General features: G+C 36.4%; 1 protein-coding gene across 10 annotated transcripts in view; it reads right to left on the minus strand.

Moving 5' to 3' along the window:
• The window catches only part of PCNX1 (pecanex 1), an 86615-nt gene that overhangs the window by 11685 nt on the left and 59932 nt on the right, over positions 1–14998 (minus strand). For all 10 annotated transcript variants that reach the window (XM_056492240.1, XM_056492239.1, XM_056492235.1 and 7 more), the window contains 13 exons: positions 14785–14935; positions 13127–13268; positions 11591–11768; positions 11100–11208; positions 10373–10502; positions 9277–9335; positions 8458–8673; positions 7845–8098; positions 6634–6864; positions 5210–5310; positions 3855–4005; positions 2004–2234; positions 1370–1644 (listed from right to left, as the gene is read on the minus strand). In XM_056492240.1, coding sequence (XP_056348215.1) covers positions 1370–1644; positions 2004–2234; positions 3855–4005; positions 5210–5310; positions 6634–6864; positions 7845–8098; positions 8458–8673; positions 9277–9335; positions 10373–10502; positions 11100–11208; positions 11591–11768; positions 13127–13268; positions 14785–14935 — 2228 coding nt within the window. The remainder of the gene's footprint in view (positions 1–1369; positions 1645–2003; positions 2235–3854; positions 4006–5209; positions 5311–6633; positions 6865–7844; positions 8099–8457; positions 8674–9276; positions 9336–10372; positions 10503–11099; positions 11209–11590; positions 11769–13126; positions 13269–14784; positions 14936–14998) is intronic.

Genomic DNA, 14998 nt, shown 5'->3' on the forward strand with positions numbered 1-14998 from the left:
ACCTGTGAAGTACAAAAAAGTGATAAAATTCCAACTCAAATGCTCATAGAACATCCTGGTTGTTTTGGAACAGTTAGAAAAACTTATGCTACTTAACACACTAGTCATGTATAACTGCTACACTGAAAAAAAATCTTTGTATGCACAGACTAGCAAGGAAAGAATGTTTGCTGGATTTTTAATATATTTGGTTTCTGTTATCTTCAGTAATGCACTCACAATTGCTTAAAGCACATACTGAACATTCAAACAGTAGGTTAGCCACCATTTTTCAGTATACATAACCACACAGTTTTTTCATCACATTGTTTACACTAACATACTTCAAATGGACACAAAAACGATAGCACATATCCTCATCCCTTCAATTTCTACTTTTTATTTTTCTTTTCTGTCACACTCAAGTACACTGAGAATGCCTTTCCAATATTTTTTTTTGTCCCAGGACACAGAATCCTGAAGCATAAACCTTGGATTCAAATACTGTTGTGTGCCATGCTTACACCTATTACTCCATCAAACTGGACAAGCTGATGGCAATAAGAGACAAACACCACAGACAGTGGTAAATGTAGTTTTTTTGGCACTCTGGGTGAAGCAGCATGTTCTGTTCTGCTATGTCTAAGATAAATATAACCATCAGAACAGCTACAGGACTGTTCAGACCATGGCACCAGCTCCTGGAACTACTAAGAACTGGGATGCACATTTTTAAATGCCACACAGTTGCCACTGCTGCTTTTGGAGTGCAGTAAAAGCTCTCATGGTCTGCAAAACATAGACAGCAGGAGTTTGTACTGGATTACCCAGGGGTCACATGGAATTATATCATTCCAGTTACTTATTCTGGCACTAACATCCAGTATTATATAACATACAAGCACTTGTGAGATTTTGAACAACAGCTAAAGCTTGCATAACTATGTATGAGCATGCCCTAAAACATTAACATAGGCACTTTCATGCTAAATATTTGCCAGACAGGAACCCTACCAAACAGTCCTGATTCTCTAAAGACAGTATTATAGACTGAAAAAGCCATCATACTGAAAAGCACAGTGCAGAACTTGCATTGTCTTGCATTATCAGACCTAACATTAGATCTGAAGTTGCAGTTCCTGCATCTAGACTTTGTCCTCTTTCCTCTGAGCTCTCATTTACATAGTTTGTGGTGTATTATTCAGCCCTGGAGATTAATCCTGTACCAAAGCAGTTGCCATATGTTACTGATGTGCCTAAAATAAAAGTCAAGACATATTTATTTTCATGTGACTGAATATTATAAATTATGCTGTGTTGGGTCTGTGCAAGACTAGTTAATGGCATATGAGAGCATGATCACTAATGAAAAGCCCTTTCCTCAGCTCACCTGTGCCATGTAGACACTATGAAGTTTCTGATGTTTCCTAAGCTGATGGCTCCCCCAAGAATGTCCTTTAGCTGTTCATGACTATCTGAATAGGAAGTAGTCAAAGGTGAGACATAGATTGGGTATCCAATTGGCTGGTCACAAGAGGAGTTGATCATGTTCCTCAGAGCTTGTTTAGCATTTTGGATACTTCCTCTTTCCGGATTACGATTGCGCAGGAAGACAAGCTCCTGCTGTTGTCCTGCCCACAGGCCACGTACACACTCCTTATTGACCTGCAAAAGCCAAGGAGAGAGGCTATGTCAGAAAGTGAAGCAGTGAGAGTATGTAGTGACTGCTGCGTTATACCAAAGCTTTTGTGAGCATGTGCAGTATTCCACTGCAGAACTGCCAGCAATCATATACAGCTCTTTTACAGGCTGCAACAGTGAGAATAAACTAATCTAAGAATGGGATGAGAACCTATTTTAAGAGAGAAGGAACTGATTTTCTGATACAATGCTTGGACTGTACGAGAAGAACCAGCCCAACTAATAACAAAACAGTGAAGATTTCAGTTGAGGCAGCAGTTCGATGTAGTTATTAATATACAGTGTGACTTGCTGCCACACTGCAAAATGTACATATAGCTTACCTTAATGACCCTGAAACTGAGATAGCGCTTATTGAGCATAATGATTTTATATTCATTGGTGCCATCGTCCATCACATGACGCAGAGCAAGAAGGGACGGAGAATTGGAAAGAACTGCGCTCCGCCAAGCAGGGTCCCCTTCGTGTGCTATAACCAGATTTTCTTCGTGAGTTGTTATAGCTTCATAAAGGACAGAAGGATCATCATATTCATCTGGAGAAGTGAAGTGATCCTGTTTCCAATAATATATATTCAATAAGGTATGTTAATATATCAGATGTAACTATATATAAAAATAGAACATTTCACACCTCAAACTTTTGAAATGATCAGCGCCTTACACAAAGTTAGCCATCAAAAGTATCAGATACATACTTCAGAACACTGTTAAAGATGGCTTATAACAGATTGATTCTGTTTGCTTCTTTTTTTTAACTTAAAACCAAAACCATTGGAAGCACCTGCCTATCACTGATTAAAGCAAATTTCTAGGTGAATTTTACACTAGATTTGTATCTATCTACACTGTCGGCAGAAGCTTTTTGTTTTAGCTTCTCTTATTTATAAATTTCCAACTGTAAAACACTTAAGTAAAGCAGTGATTATTCACTGAGATTGTACTATATGAAAACAGCAGTAAATATTTACTATTAAAAAGTCCACATTTGATGACAAACTTTTTTAGCATCAGGTACTATCAAGACAACTTACATTACTGCCAGTCAAACAGAAACACAGAAATTGCAAGTTCAATTTGGTATTGGGTAACATTACTTTCTGGTTAAAAAATGATTATGGTTAATAGCTAAATTTCCACACTGACTGAAGCCTGGGTATGTTCATGCATTTCAAGTGAATAAAATGATCTTTCAGAGATTAACAGAATAATGCTCAGAACTTTTATTTTTTCATTGTTAGTCTGATCTGGCTTTTTCTTACTTTTCATTCTCTGACTTCAATCAAACCCATTCTGCACAGTAACAGAGTTGTTTAAGTCGTACTTCTGCTGGTTTCAGCAATGATTTGGTAATTATTCTACTTTGCTATATGTACACCTAACACACACATTGCCCTAAATTCAGAGTTTGACTCATTCATGTAATACAATCACTGCTAGTTTTGGGGGAGCCCAGACTGCAATGAAGGCATAAAAAGAAACTTTAATAATAATTTTTAAACTGCAACTAAGATTTGTTTACTTATGATTTTCAAGCAATCTATTTCTCCTGAGTACCAACACTTCTCCCCCCTTACAGGGTGCTTATCATTAAGTACATATTTTCTTGTACTTGCTGAGTTAATGCATGCACTGGACAGAATTTGAGATTGTTTGTCTTCACCCACACTTTACTACAAAGACAAACTAATTTCTGCTTATGGAAGAGCAACCTTCTCATTCTCACCTGAAACCTGTGATTACAACACTTCAAAGTAAAAAGAACAAGAAAGACAACTCCCACTGGAGGAGAGGACTATGCAGCTTTGAATGCATAGCCTTTTAAATCAATTACATATGTGTTGGGAGGAAAGAAAGAAGGAAAATATCAGAGAAGCTGTCCATAAGGGAAATCTCTAGATAGGTATGAAACAGGGCTTGACATGCTCTCTGATCTACAGTTAATGTAATTTTCAAGCTCTGAGCATAAACAGCATTCCCTTTTCCTCTGTATCACCTCTCACAAAAGCTGAAATAAATCAAAGGACAAGACATGATACTCCCTCATTTTCACTTGTCAATTTCTATCACAATCTTTTTATTCTCATCCTCTTTTTCCTTTTTCCCAGCCACTAATTTTTAAAAGAACAAATGCACAGAAAAAAACTGGACACATCTTTCTGTGTAATCTCTCACTTGATGTAGCTTCAGTGACATCCGTATTCCAGGAACCACAACTTTCCTCAGTAACTCCATGTCAGCAAAGATCCATTCATCTCTAATTGAAGATATACGGAAGTCACCCTTAAACAGGGCATGCAGGCCATACAAGAAGGATTCCAGGTTACTGTTGAGGGGGAAAAAAATTAAAATAACCCAAATATTAACAAAAGTACAAACATTCCCATAGTTATCATCACTGAAAAGAAACTACTGAGCTTCACAGAAAGGCACACACTTCTTCTCTACCAAGGTAAGCTACAGGATAAGACAGGGAAAACATGTATATGTAAAAAAATCTGGTACATCAAATTTTGTCTACCTGCATTGAATAGGTAATGAACAAACTCTACATGTAACAGACTATTTACAGGGACTAAAGCAAACAAATATCATGATGAGTGCCTCATTTCATTCTGAAGATTTTTAAAGGCAAAACTTTTCAGGGTATATAATACAACAGAACAGTTAAAGAGGATATGCAACTTCAGTTTTCCATGTTTTAGAAAAATAAATATCTTGTCAACTTTTCATGCTTAAAAGGCACTGTTTTCAATTACTAAGCTAACTTAAGAGTGAGAAATCAAATATGCTCTGATGAATCTTGCAACTCCAAATATATAAAACCTTCAACAGACAATTGGCTGGTACTTAGAAGAATTAATCAATAGTTGCCCTGAAACTGAAGTATAACAGGTTTTATAGTCAGCATCCAGTTGACCAATACCTTCCCCATCCAATTATGCTTCTTTTTAAGCCATCACATTGTGATTTCCTGACCCTTATGGCAGTATTTTACATTTGCTTTCTAAAATTGAAGCTGTCAGTCTGCAAGAAAGTTGCCATATGACAACAAAATTGAGCTGAAGATTTGTACAAAACACAACTGCTTGCCAAAGAGCCAGCTAAACTCTTGAAACTTAGCACAATGGTCTCATCTAACATGCACCAAGACACACCAGTTTTTCAGTTTAACAAACTTTCCTCTTTTCCCCCTTAGGACATCTAGTTGGTGCAGGAAATGGAGCTTACTTTTAGAACTCAATCAATTCTAAATTGGCTACAATCAGTTCTTACCCATACCAGAACTCCCATCTTGAATTAGTTCAATAAAACTATATGCTTAGATGCAAGTTCTCCCATATTTGCTCTTCTTCAGTTACATTTCACTGGCTCTTGTAATGAAGACAAGGTACATAACAAATCTGCCCAGTTTAATGAAAGATGACATTAATTATCTATTTCTTCTATGAAAAGGTACTCATCTAAACCCCAATCTAAGAACTCCACGGAATTTTGATAGGAAGCTTACAGCTATGACATTTTATTACCTAGACATATGATGTGAAGCTGTTCCCAATGCTCTTCGTCCCAGAACACACAGTCCATAACACAATGTCACTAGGGGTGAGTCTTTGCTTGAATCCAGTGGCTTGCAATAACAAAAGAAAAAATAATATAGATGAATGGAATAAAGAAATGGCCAGAGAAAAAGAAGCTTCTGCCAGAAGGACTGCCAAATGTGGCAGTTCTCAAGTGTATGTATGTACATACCACAGCAGTCACTCAAAAAACCAATTCTGATTCAAAGTCTGAGCAAGAGTTGCAAGTACCTAAGAATACTTGTAAAGGTAAACATACCTAAACTATTAGAAATAAGATAAATTGCAAGCTAAACTGATGCATGCTACATTCCCCATCATGTATCTTGCAGTCTCACTGCTGATTAACTGAATTATGGGGTTGAGACAAAGATATTTTCAATGAATGCAGTGGATTATCACTGGTTAGGAGTATTTAAGCCTGATTTATCTGACAACTTCCCTAGACTACAGCTTTAGTCAAGTTTTAGGGAAAGTTGCCCTCAGTTCAAAGCCAGTAGTATAGCCAGAGTATATAATGTCCCAGCAAATGGCATCATTCAATTAAGTGATAAAATCTGATTTTTCAGTACATATTTCATGTTCATTTCCTGGAGAGAAATAATTTTCTTTGGCTATTGTTTGCCCTTTGACCACAGGACATTTAATTTTACCCCCATTAAAACACACTTCAACTTTTACCACCAAAGCAAAACAGAACCCTTAAGTCTTGGATCCCTCATTAAACATGTAAATTTCAATTATATTCCCATCCCTTTAATCTCATTACATTTCTGCTTATTCTCAAAGGCAACGCTAATTTGACACAGTTATTTTACAAACAGTAAAAAGTCAAGGCATTCCTCTACAAACATTTAAAAGGTGAAAGGATTGTGGAAAGAAGAAAAGGTTGAATATAGGATGATTGTTTTCACAAGCCAACAATTGCAGTGGACCAAAGGACTGGTGTAATGTGATCACTGAGAAAGAAGGAGTGAGTCTAGTAAGACGGAAACAGGTATCTTGGGTTTTAGGGACTTTTGTTTTGGTCTTTTTTTGTTTAATTAGGAATGATTTGTGAACACTGATATTGAAGTATAAAATATCAATTCTGCAGACATACCCTTCTGCATATAGATGAATGTCTAAGATTCAACTACGATTGCTTTGAGCTGGCAAAGAAAATTCACTAATTAACTGGTTAAACTGTACATTACTTACAGAATCTATTAAATTCACATCTCAAAACTGGAAGATCAAAACAGTTTCAATCAAAATACTTTGATTATACACACTTAATTTAAAAATCAGCATTAAACCCATCTGTAAGTCAAACCAACAGGAAAAAAGTGACACCATCCTAGAATAGCAAATGGCTTTCCTGACATACTTACCTTTTCTCTTCGAGAGCAGCAATATTCTATCCAGTTCAAATATATCATACAGAAGCTCTCCCGTGAGATCCCTGCCAGACGGTGGTCATAATCCTCATCAATATTGGGGTTAAATGTTGGGTCTACATCCACATAATTGCGGTCTGTGCACAGCCGCAGTCCTTCCTGCATTGTCTCGTTAGCTAACCACTCCTCTAGCTTGGGGGATGTTGTGACATAATAGATAATTCCCTGAAACGGCAGCAGTTAAAAATATGAGTCAATATTGCAATTTAGAAAACCCAGTGAGCAGTCTCAATTGTTTCAACTTATTTCCATTGTGTTTGTGAAAATGAACAAAACTGAGACACAGTAGCATTTATATCACTCACAGGAACAACACATTTCCACAGAAAACACAATACATGTGGTGTACAGGAGTATTTTCTCAAAGGCTGTCAGAATTTCTGAAGCCTAGACTGAATGAATAAGGAAAGGAAAAAAAGATGGAATAAGATCCTCACTGTAATTTTTGCAGAAAACAAATACATAGAAATTTTTATTTAGTCAACATTGAGGCTTAGGTACCGAATTTTTAAAAAATTCTAAATTTAAAAAAAGCTAAAACACAAAACAGTATAAGACCCCTGTGCTAGTGAACACAGCCTGTGTGCATGTGTGAATAAGTATCTCGGAAATACTTTAACCTGAAAATTTTCAGCTCTCAGAAAGAGTAGCTTATACAAAGATCTCAGTTAGTACATTGAGGTACTGAGATGTACATTAGTACATCTGAGGCCTACAGTCGTCTTAGAACTGAGGAGAGGGCTTGTTTCTTCTTTAAGAACCAAAGACGGGTTTGGACAACTTATGAAGACCAAAGCAGCTTACTTTCTCTAAAGAAGCAAACTAACCAACTTTTCATTTACAACAGAGCTATTGTATTTGGATAACAGTTTTAAAGTTTCTATTCCAACTTCAGCTGGAAGTGTCCTCTCTCTGATCTGGTGCACTTTTGGTGCAGGGCCATTGTCCTGCTCATGCACCAGAGTACTGAGTCACTGTCAGCACAACAAACTCTGTCTTCTTTGCAGAAGGTGTTCATATACCTGTAACTACCACCTCGCCCCATGAGCCTCATGTGACAGACATTAGGAGTTCATGACACTGAGCAGCTCCCAGGTGTAGCCCAGCCAGCCTCCCCACACAGGCTGCCCTGAGCCAAACCACACCTTCACATAGTAAGTGGTGAGAATTTTCCGGAGATCAAAGACTTGAAGCATGGAAGCTGCACTGTTGTCAGTGATGCTGTAACCCTCCAGAACATACTTTGTTACAAGCACTTCCCAAGCCAGCCAACGCTGCCCAAAGGCAGCATTAAAGGAAAGCATGTGAGGAAGGTGGCCTGGTTCACAGCAACAGAAACCTTCATCTTCCTCTACACCTTCAGTGATGGCCTCTACTTCTCGCTGCTGACAGTAAGTTCCTTAGGAGAAAACAAAGGAAAGAAGAAAAAATTGAAAGCTTTATATGATAGCTTTAATGTGAACTTGTGTTTAGAAGACTATAAAATTCAACCTATTTCCAATTAAATTCATTTAACACTAAGTGAACAAAAGATTTAGATAGCTTTATTTATGACTCTAGGATCCCATTTTAGTTAGGTTAGGTTTCTTTAACAAGTAGCCATGTTGCACTAAAATGGAAAGAGGACTTAGCATCAAGAGGCCTTGCAGGCCACTTTCAACGCAATTTATTAACAGGACACAACTGAAAATAACTTAAGTGTCCAAAGCAGAAGCCTACTTTTTAGTGCAGACAGCTAAGGACACCTAAGACACTCACCTCTGAATTCAAGCCCCCTCAGCTGGAAGGTGACCAAGCCATTTCCTATCTCTATAAGGTGTACTAGTGCATTGAGGTAGTCAGAGGCTAGGATGAAGCAGTCCCCAGTACTGTAGTTTCCCCAGCGACCCAACAACAAGTCTCCACATAAGCTGTGCTGAAGGGAACGAGTTAAATGCTCATAGAAGATAGAATTCAGGTTGTTATCATCTGAACCTGCAGGAAAATTGGATTTAGGTTATCTGAAACTGCAGAAAAAGATCAAGCCTGAATGTGAATTATTACTTCACATTGAATCCTATATTTTTCTTAACCACAATGCTGTTTCACACTCTACCCCCTACTTGCCCTTTTTTACAGAACAACTACTCCAAATTAATGCATAGTGACATTTGTATTTTGAACCAAATTTTTTCTTAGTCACTCCTCGATTTTTTAAATTATTCCTTCAGTTCCACTCATGCATCTCCCATCAACCTAGTCAAGATAATAAAGTGCAAAAGCAAATGAGCACATTGAGACATATCTCAATGTCTGCTGTACTGGCCTCATTACCAGGACATTGAGACACCCTCAAATAATACCTGGCACTTTTTAAACTACTCAAGAGTAAAAAGCAAAATAGTTTCATGCCTACAACAATTATAAATAAAAAGGTAAAGCAGGAACACAAACCTAACACTGGAATCAAAAAACTTATGGGAGAGCCTAAGGAATAAAGCAAGAGAGATGATGACACCAACCCACTTCCCAAATGCCCCCCTACCCCTCAAAAAAAACCCCCCAAACCAACTACCAAAATCCAGCTAGGAGAGCTACCTGGGTTCCGATCTAGCTGCGAAGCCAGTCTAGTATTCGAATGATCCACACGTTTTGTGCTGAAAATAATAAAACAAAGCATACTTAATACAAAATATATATCTGCAAGAATGTCTAAGGAAATAAACTAACATAGTATAAAAAATTCCCAGTTAAATAGCTTTTAAAAGTTATTGTAAAATAGTTTTAGATGCATGTTTGCTGCTCTTTTCATTTGTAAAAGTATTTTTTGTGTATGATAGCATTATAATGCCTAATAGGGTTTGTCCACAGTAAATAGCCATAGAATAATCTTGCACTTTAGATAAAAGTGCATATGTTTTCTTAGGTATCACAAAGGTTTAGATGGGAGAAAATGTTAAGACCAATTAAATTAGCACAGCAAACATTTCAGTAGACTTTAGTGAAAGATTACTTTTTAGACAGTTCTTTCATTGTCTGAAATTACAACCATAACGCTTTAATGTAAGATTCGGAACATTGCATTTAAACTGTTCTATTGTTAGAAGGGAAATAAGAAATACCAGAAATATCCATTCAACTTGGCCTTGCTGTTTATAAAGTATTTTACTGGTCTGATATGCTATCAGCAATAGGGAGCTTAAAAGAAATAAAACAAAAAGAAATATAATCTGACCTGAAGACTCTTTTACTAGATCCCACCTTGAACAACTAATCTACCTTGGCAGATTTTTGTGTTAAGTTTAGAGAGTTTTGCTGTGAGCAAAACAATAATGACCACAGGTAAAATACATCTATGAACTGTTCCTCAAAACTTTTTTATATATAAACTCACTTTTTGATGAGAATTGCACTTCACAATACCATAAATTCCAAAAATAGAGGATGGCACACCTCTAAGTAGAAATTACTTAAGCAGCTGAAGCAAATGATCTTAGTGTAAAAAACAGGTGCTACAGTATTTCAGAAACAAGTTCAGTGAAAACTTTCAGTGCCTTATACTAGTTTCCTCTGAGGGGAAGAAAACAGCAGAAATTCACAAGTTAAAATAAACAAACAAAAAAAAAATATCCAAACCACCACATCAGACATATCCAAATTAAAAAAAAAAACCAAACTTGATTATTTCACCTACTTGTAGTCTCTCTCCCAGAACTTGACAGGCCTGGCATATGAAGTGATGAATATTGCACTTCCCAGAAAAGGATTCAGTGGAGTAGAGAAGAAAGCTGACACAGCTGCTTGGACAAACAACATGGCAGAATCTGTAGGATAAGAGAATTAAGGAAAGCAAAGCAACAACTACTTTTTTTTTAGCTTCTGTGATAGTGTTCAATGCAGACAGCAATACCAACAACGAGCAAAACAAGATCTCTATGAATTTCTATGTAGCAAAGATATTTGTAGTATTTCCAGCAATAAAGGGATTCTTTTTGGTTTTAGAAACAGAAATAGATGGAAATCCAGCACTAGACATTGCATTCATTCCCAAAAGTTTTTTGAAAATACTAGCTCAACACTCCATTCAAACTAGCCTACAGAAGTTTAAAATGCAAAACTCAAGGACTAAAACCATAATTTAGTGACTCCTGTAAAAGGGAATAACAAAAGAAAAACTGTGTGATTTTCAGAATAATTTCTGGTCCATGTTTCTTTTACATCAGGATGCTATTCCTACTGTTACCATATAACACATAGCATTGTAACAAGGCAGAAAGCGTGCACAGTTTCTATGTAAATACTCATCAGACAAACCTGTTCCTTCAGCAGTTTTACCCCAAAACACAGTATCCATTATAATGCAGTACTCAGAAGTTATAAATACACGACTAAAGGAGAAAGTTTGCTTTTTCAAAGGATACGTGGCACAGCAAAGGGCTGGGCAAAAGCATGGAAGGCAGACCCCCATGTGATCTGCCAGGGAGCAATGTAGGTATATACAAATCTCAGTTTATAAAAGAGTTCCCAAAGCTACAGGGAAAAAAAAAAGAAAAATAATTCAGTATTTTTGCTAACAATCAACATGTTTTGCATCCTGAGGAATTTACTGGTCATCCTAGAATTCTTACTGATGTACCACAAGCTTTGAGACATAGAAAAAGGATGTAATTATAAAAGCAAGTAACATAAGATACAATTCATTGTTCTATGTACAAACTTAGGAGATTTAGAAAGTTACATATGGCTTCTCAAGCCAACATAAATGCTTTGGGAAGAAGTCCTAGTTGCCTTACAGCATATCTATTACAGTACAAAAGACTGAGAATCTACAAGATTACCTATCAGATAGGACTATCCATCTCTTTTCCCCTTTGGATGAACTGAAACACTTCAAAATAGAGTTAAAAGTTACCTTGCTGAAGAGTATGGACATGAAGAAGAGATCTAGCAGCATGGTCTCAGTAAAACTTTTGTAATCAAAAGTAAAGAAGAGCACTGTGAAAATAACAGTGACATACTGGCACGTTGGGCTACTGAATGATGAACGCAGTAACTTCAAGCCAGCTATTGTGATCATTAAAGCACCCAACCTGTGTAAGGAAGTCACACAAAACAATTATTACCTGTTCTCTGAAAGGGGTTTAAAGACCATTTAAGTTGTGTTGCCATGCAATACCAATCTTTTCAAACTTTTATTTGTGTTTATTTTTGGAACTGGTGGGGGGGGGGAAGTTATTAATTTCTTGGTTTTTTTAAAGACAACTTCAGATTTCTTTTTTAAAAAAGTTTACTATCTAAATATTTTCATCAGTACCCTCAAGCCACTCAATGTTCAAGAATTGGCATTGACTCTAAATGTGCCACTAAAGAAATTTTTAAAAATTAGGAGATTAAATATCCTTGGAATCTGAAGAGAAATCTAGTCTTTAATTTAGGTTATGAATGCAATAATGCAAAAATGCTAGATTAATCATCAAGAGCACGTTAATGAACATTAGATTATCATTTCCTGCATGACTGTACTGCTCTAATTTCTATTGAGGGAACTGCAATTTTCTTCAGACACAGCAACTGACATATTAAAGGGTTATTAGAAAAAGAAGTTAAAGTAATACAATGGCAATATTCTTCCCAAAGGTCTCATAGTGACATTGATGAACCCAAAGTGAAAATTTACTAGATGCAGGGATTAAAATTAAGAAAGCCAAAGAAACCACACACCACCCCACAAAATTAATCTAACAACATGCTTCCCAAAATATTTTTTTTCATTTCAATATTTATATTCTCTTTTCTTCTAAATTAATAGAACTTCAAATCAAAACAAGCCACTAGTAACTGTTTCTTTGAGGCAAAAAATGCAGGGCCTATTATTGAGCTATCATCTGCTGAGACAGATACACTGCTCAAGGGATTATAACTAAGACTCAATTTAAGAAGCAGTGTGCAATTCCATCTGGATATGGATTATATTTATGGGCTAGGAAGCCTGGGGAATTCCTTGATGAGAGAAGAAAGCTACAGAGGGGCAGCACACTGGCACACCAACTCAGGGAACAAATCTGAAATTCACACCTGGTAAAATACCAGAACATATCAACACTATCTTGAACTTGCCATCTGGATAATCTATTACAGACTCTGTAAGTCAACAAGCAAACTTATCACATTACTAAGTAATTCTGCAACTTGCTATCTTCACAGTATATGCTAGGAGTTGAATGACTTATCTTTGCGGGAGTGTGTAGTTTAACAGTGTAATACTCCTATCAGTTTAAGTCAGCTTTATACAGGCTTTTAAATAAAGAAAAGCTTTATTTATTCCTTGCCTAATCTTAAGACAGTACCATTAAGGTGCCCTGTCTTCCCATTGACACCAAAAGTCACTACCGTAATTTTCCAACACAGCAAACATACTCAATATTACTTAACAGCCTTTTATACTTACTCAGTATCCAGTTTCTTTGGACTAGCAATATTCTTAGCGCTGCTACTGAGCTCATTGAGGACTATCAGTGGATAGATAACATTCTTCTCTACGAAAAGGAGCCAAATATGAAGTTTCTCAAACCACATAACATGCGCAGCATCTGTCAAGATACATTAAAAAACAGAAATCAGATGGCACTGTCAAATCAAAACTCTCTGGTTACAAAATAAAGATTTTTTTATCCAATTTACTTGGTTTAGCCGTTTTCTCACAATGGATTTTTGTAGTTTTATTTAACAGAAATAAAGAGAAGCTCCTGTCAGTAGCCCCAGTAGAGTTTTTGCAATGTTCACACAACAACAGAACAGTTTGCAAGCTACTTTCTTATTGTACGCAGAAAGAAACAAACTGGATTCCACCTCTTCAATAATTTCAACATTGCAATTGATGAAGCTGTTTGAAATGATGCATCTTATCTCATGCAAAAGGAATGGTTTTTCAACCGTATTCCATCTGAAGGACTCCTGGTTTACAACTCTATAATACAAAAGAGCCTATATTACCTGCCAACACAAATGTCTGTCATTTCAGCAACTTCTTTTAAACTTCTACAAGAATTGTAAAGTAGGTTTCAAATTAATGCAAATTAAGATTGAAAAATTTGTTCTACAATATAGGCTAGAAAACTTAATTTCAGAAGCTATGGTAAATATTGATGCATGCAAAGGGCACCAACTGTAGTCTTTCTAGTTTCAGAGATTAAAGACTTAAGGCATACAATTGAACTTTTCACTTTTTCCAGTGGAAAAACCCCCACAAGTTAGACATGAATGAAAAGTTCACACTGAATGGCTGCTAAAAAGGTAGAAAGTTTGCAAATCAATTCTGATAATTCTCTGTTCCTGAAAGCAGCAGAATGCTTTCTTGTTTTGACAACTATTTGAAATGAAAAACCAAAGTAGTTTCAGTTCTTTCCAAGGCAATTTATACAGGAATTTCTTAAGTCTGCTGTTAACAATAAAAACATTCTAACAGTGAAGTCCCCACAATCTACCACAACATTTATCCATTCTGGAAAACTGCTAAGCAGTATAACTCCATCTTTTCTGCATCTCTGGGGAAAGATTCCACAGAAACACAGGCTTTAGCACAAGCTGCAAACACGTATCTATGTAGATCCAGTTGTAAGACTGGTTCCATGGTTTCTTCATCCATCAGTTGTCCACTTCCACTATTTTCTGTTGTTAAAAATGTCAACAATACTATTAAAAACCAGATCAATGCCAAGATGAAGTCTCCACCAGCATTCACCACACCTACTCCTCTAAAACACCAGAAAACTTGAATTGAAGAAATACATAGTGAAACACACTTGATGTCTATGAAAAATTCTTGAGACAATCATAAGCACAAACTGCCACTTAAGATTTTGAAGACTGTCTTAATGGAACTGCTCTGTGATAATGTTAACACTTCTATTATCATCACCAGTTAAAAGATTCATAAAATGTCATGGAATCAAAGCATAAGGAACTGAGAAACTCATTCATTTATAGATCAGATACAATAAAATTATCCAGTGGTGAGAATAGTAAAGAGATTAAGTATATCAACAGATAACAGAAGTTAGTCAGCAACTACAGCAAGTCCAAGGAAGCATTACAGACAGTACTTACTCCGGACTTCAAACTGATGGTATTCCTTGGTTTTCAGCAGTGGGTGAGAAAAGCAGTGCCAAGGAAGCTGCTTTCGGAGCTGAGGCAGAACGTAATGGGTCACAAAGCCTACCGTACCCACCAATGCATAGAGAACATAACTTAAAATAGGCTAAAAAGAAAAATTGAAGAAATTAAGATTTGTATTTTATAAACAAAATAAATACTTTGCTAG

The sequence above is a fragment of the Oenanthe melanoleuca genome, chromosome 5, assembly GCF_029582105.1.
Source record: "Oenanthe melanoleuca isolate GR-GAL-2019-014 chromosome 5, OMel1.0, whole genome shotgun sequence".
Taxonomy (NCBI): Eukaryota; Metazoa; Chordata; class Aves; order Passeriformes; family Muscicapidae; genus Oenanthe; species Oenanthe melanoleuca.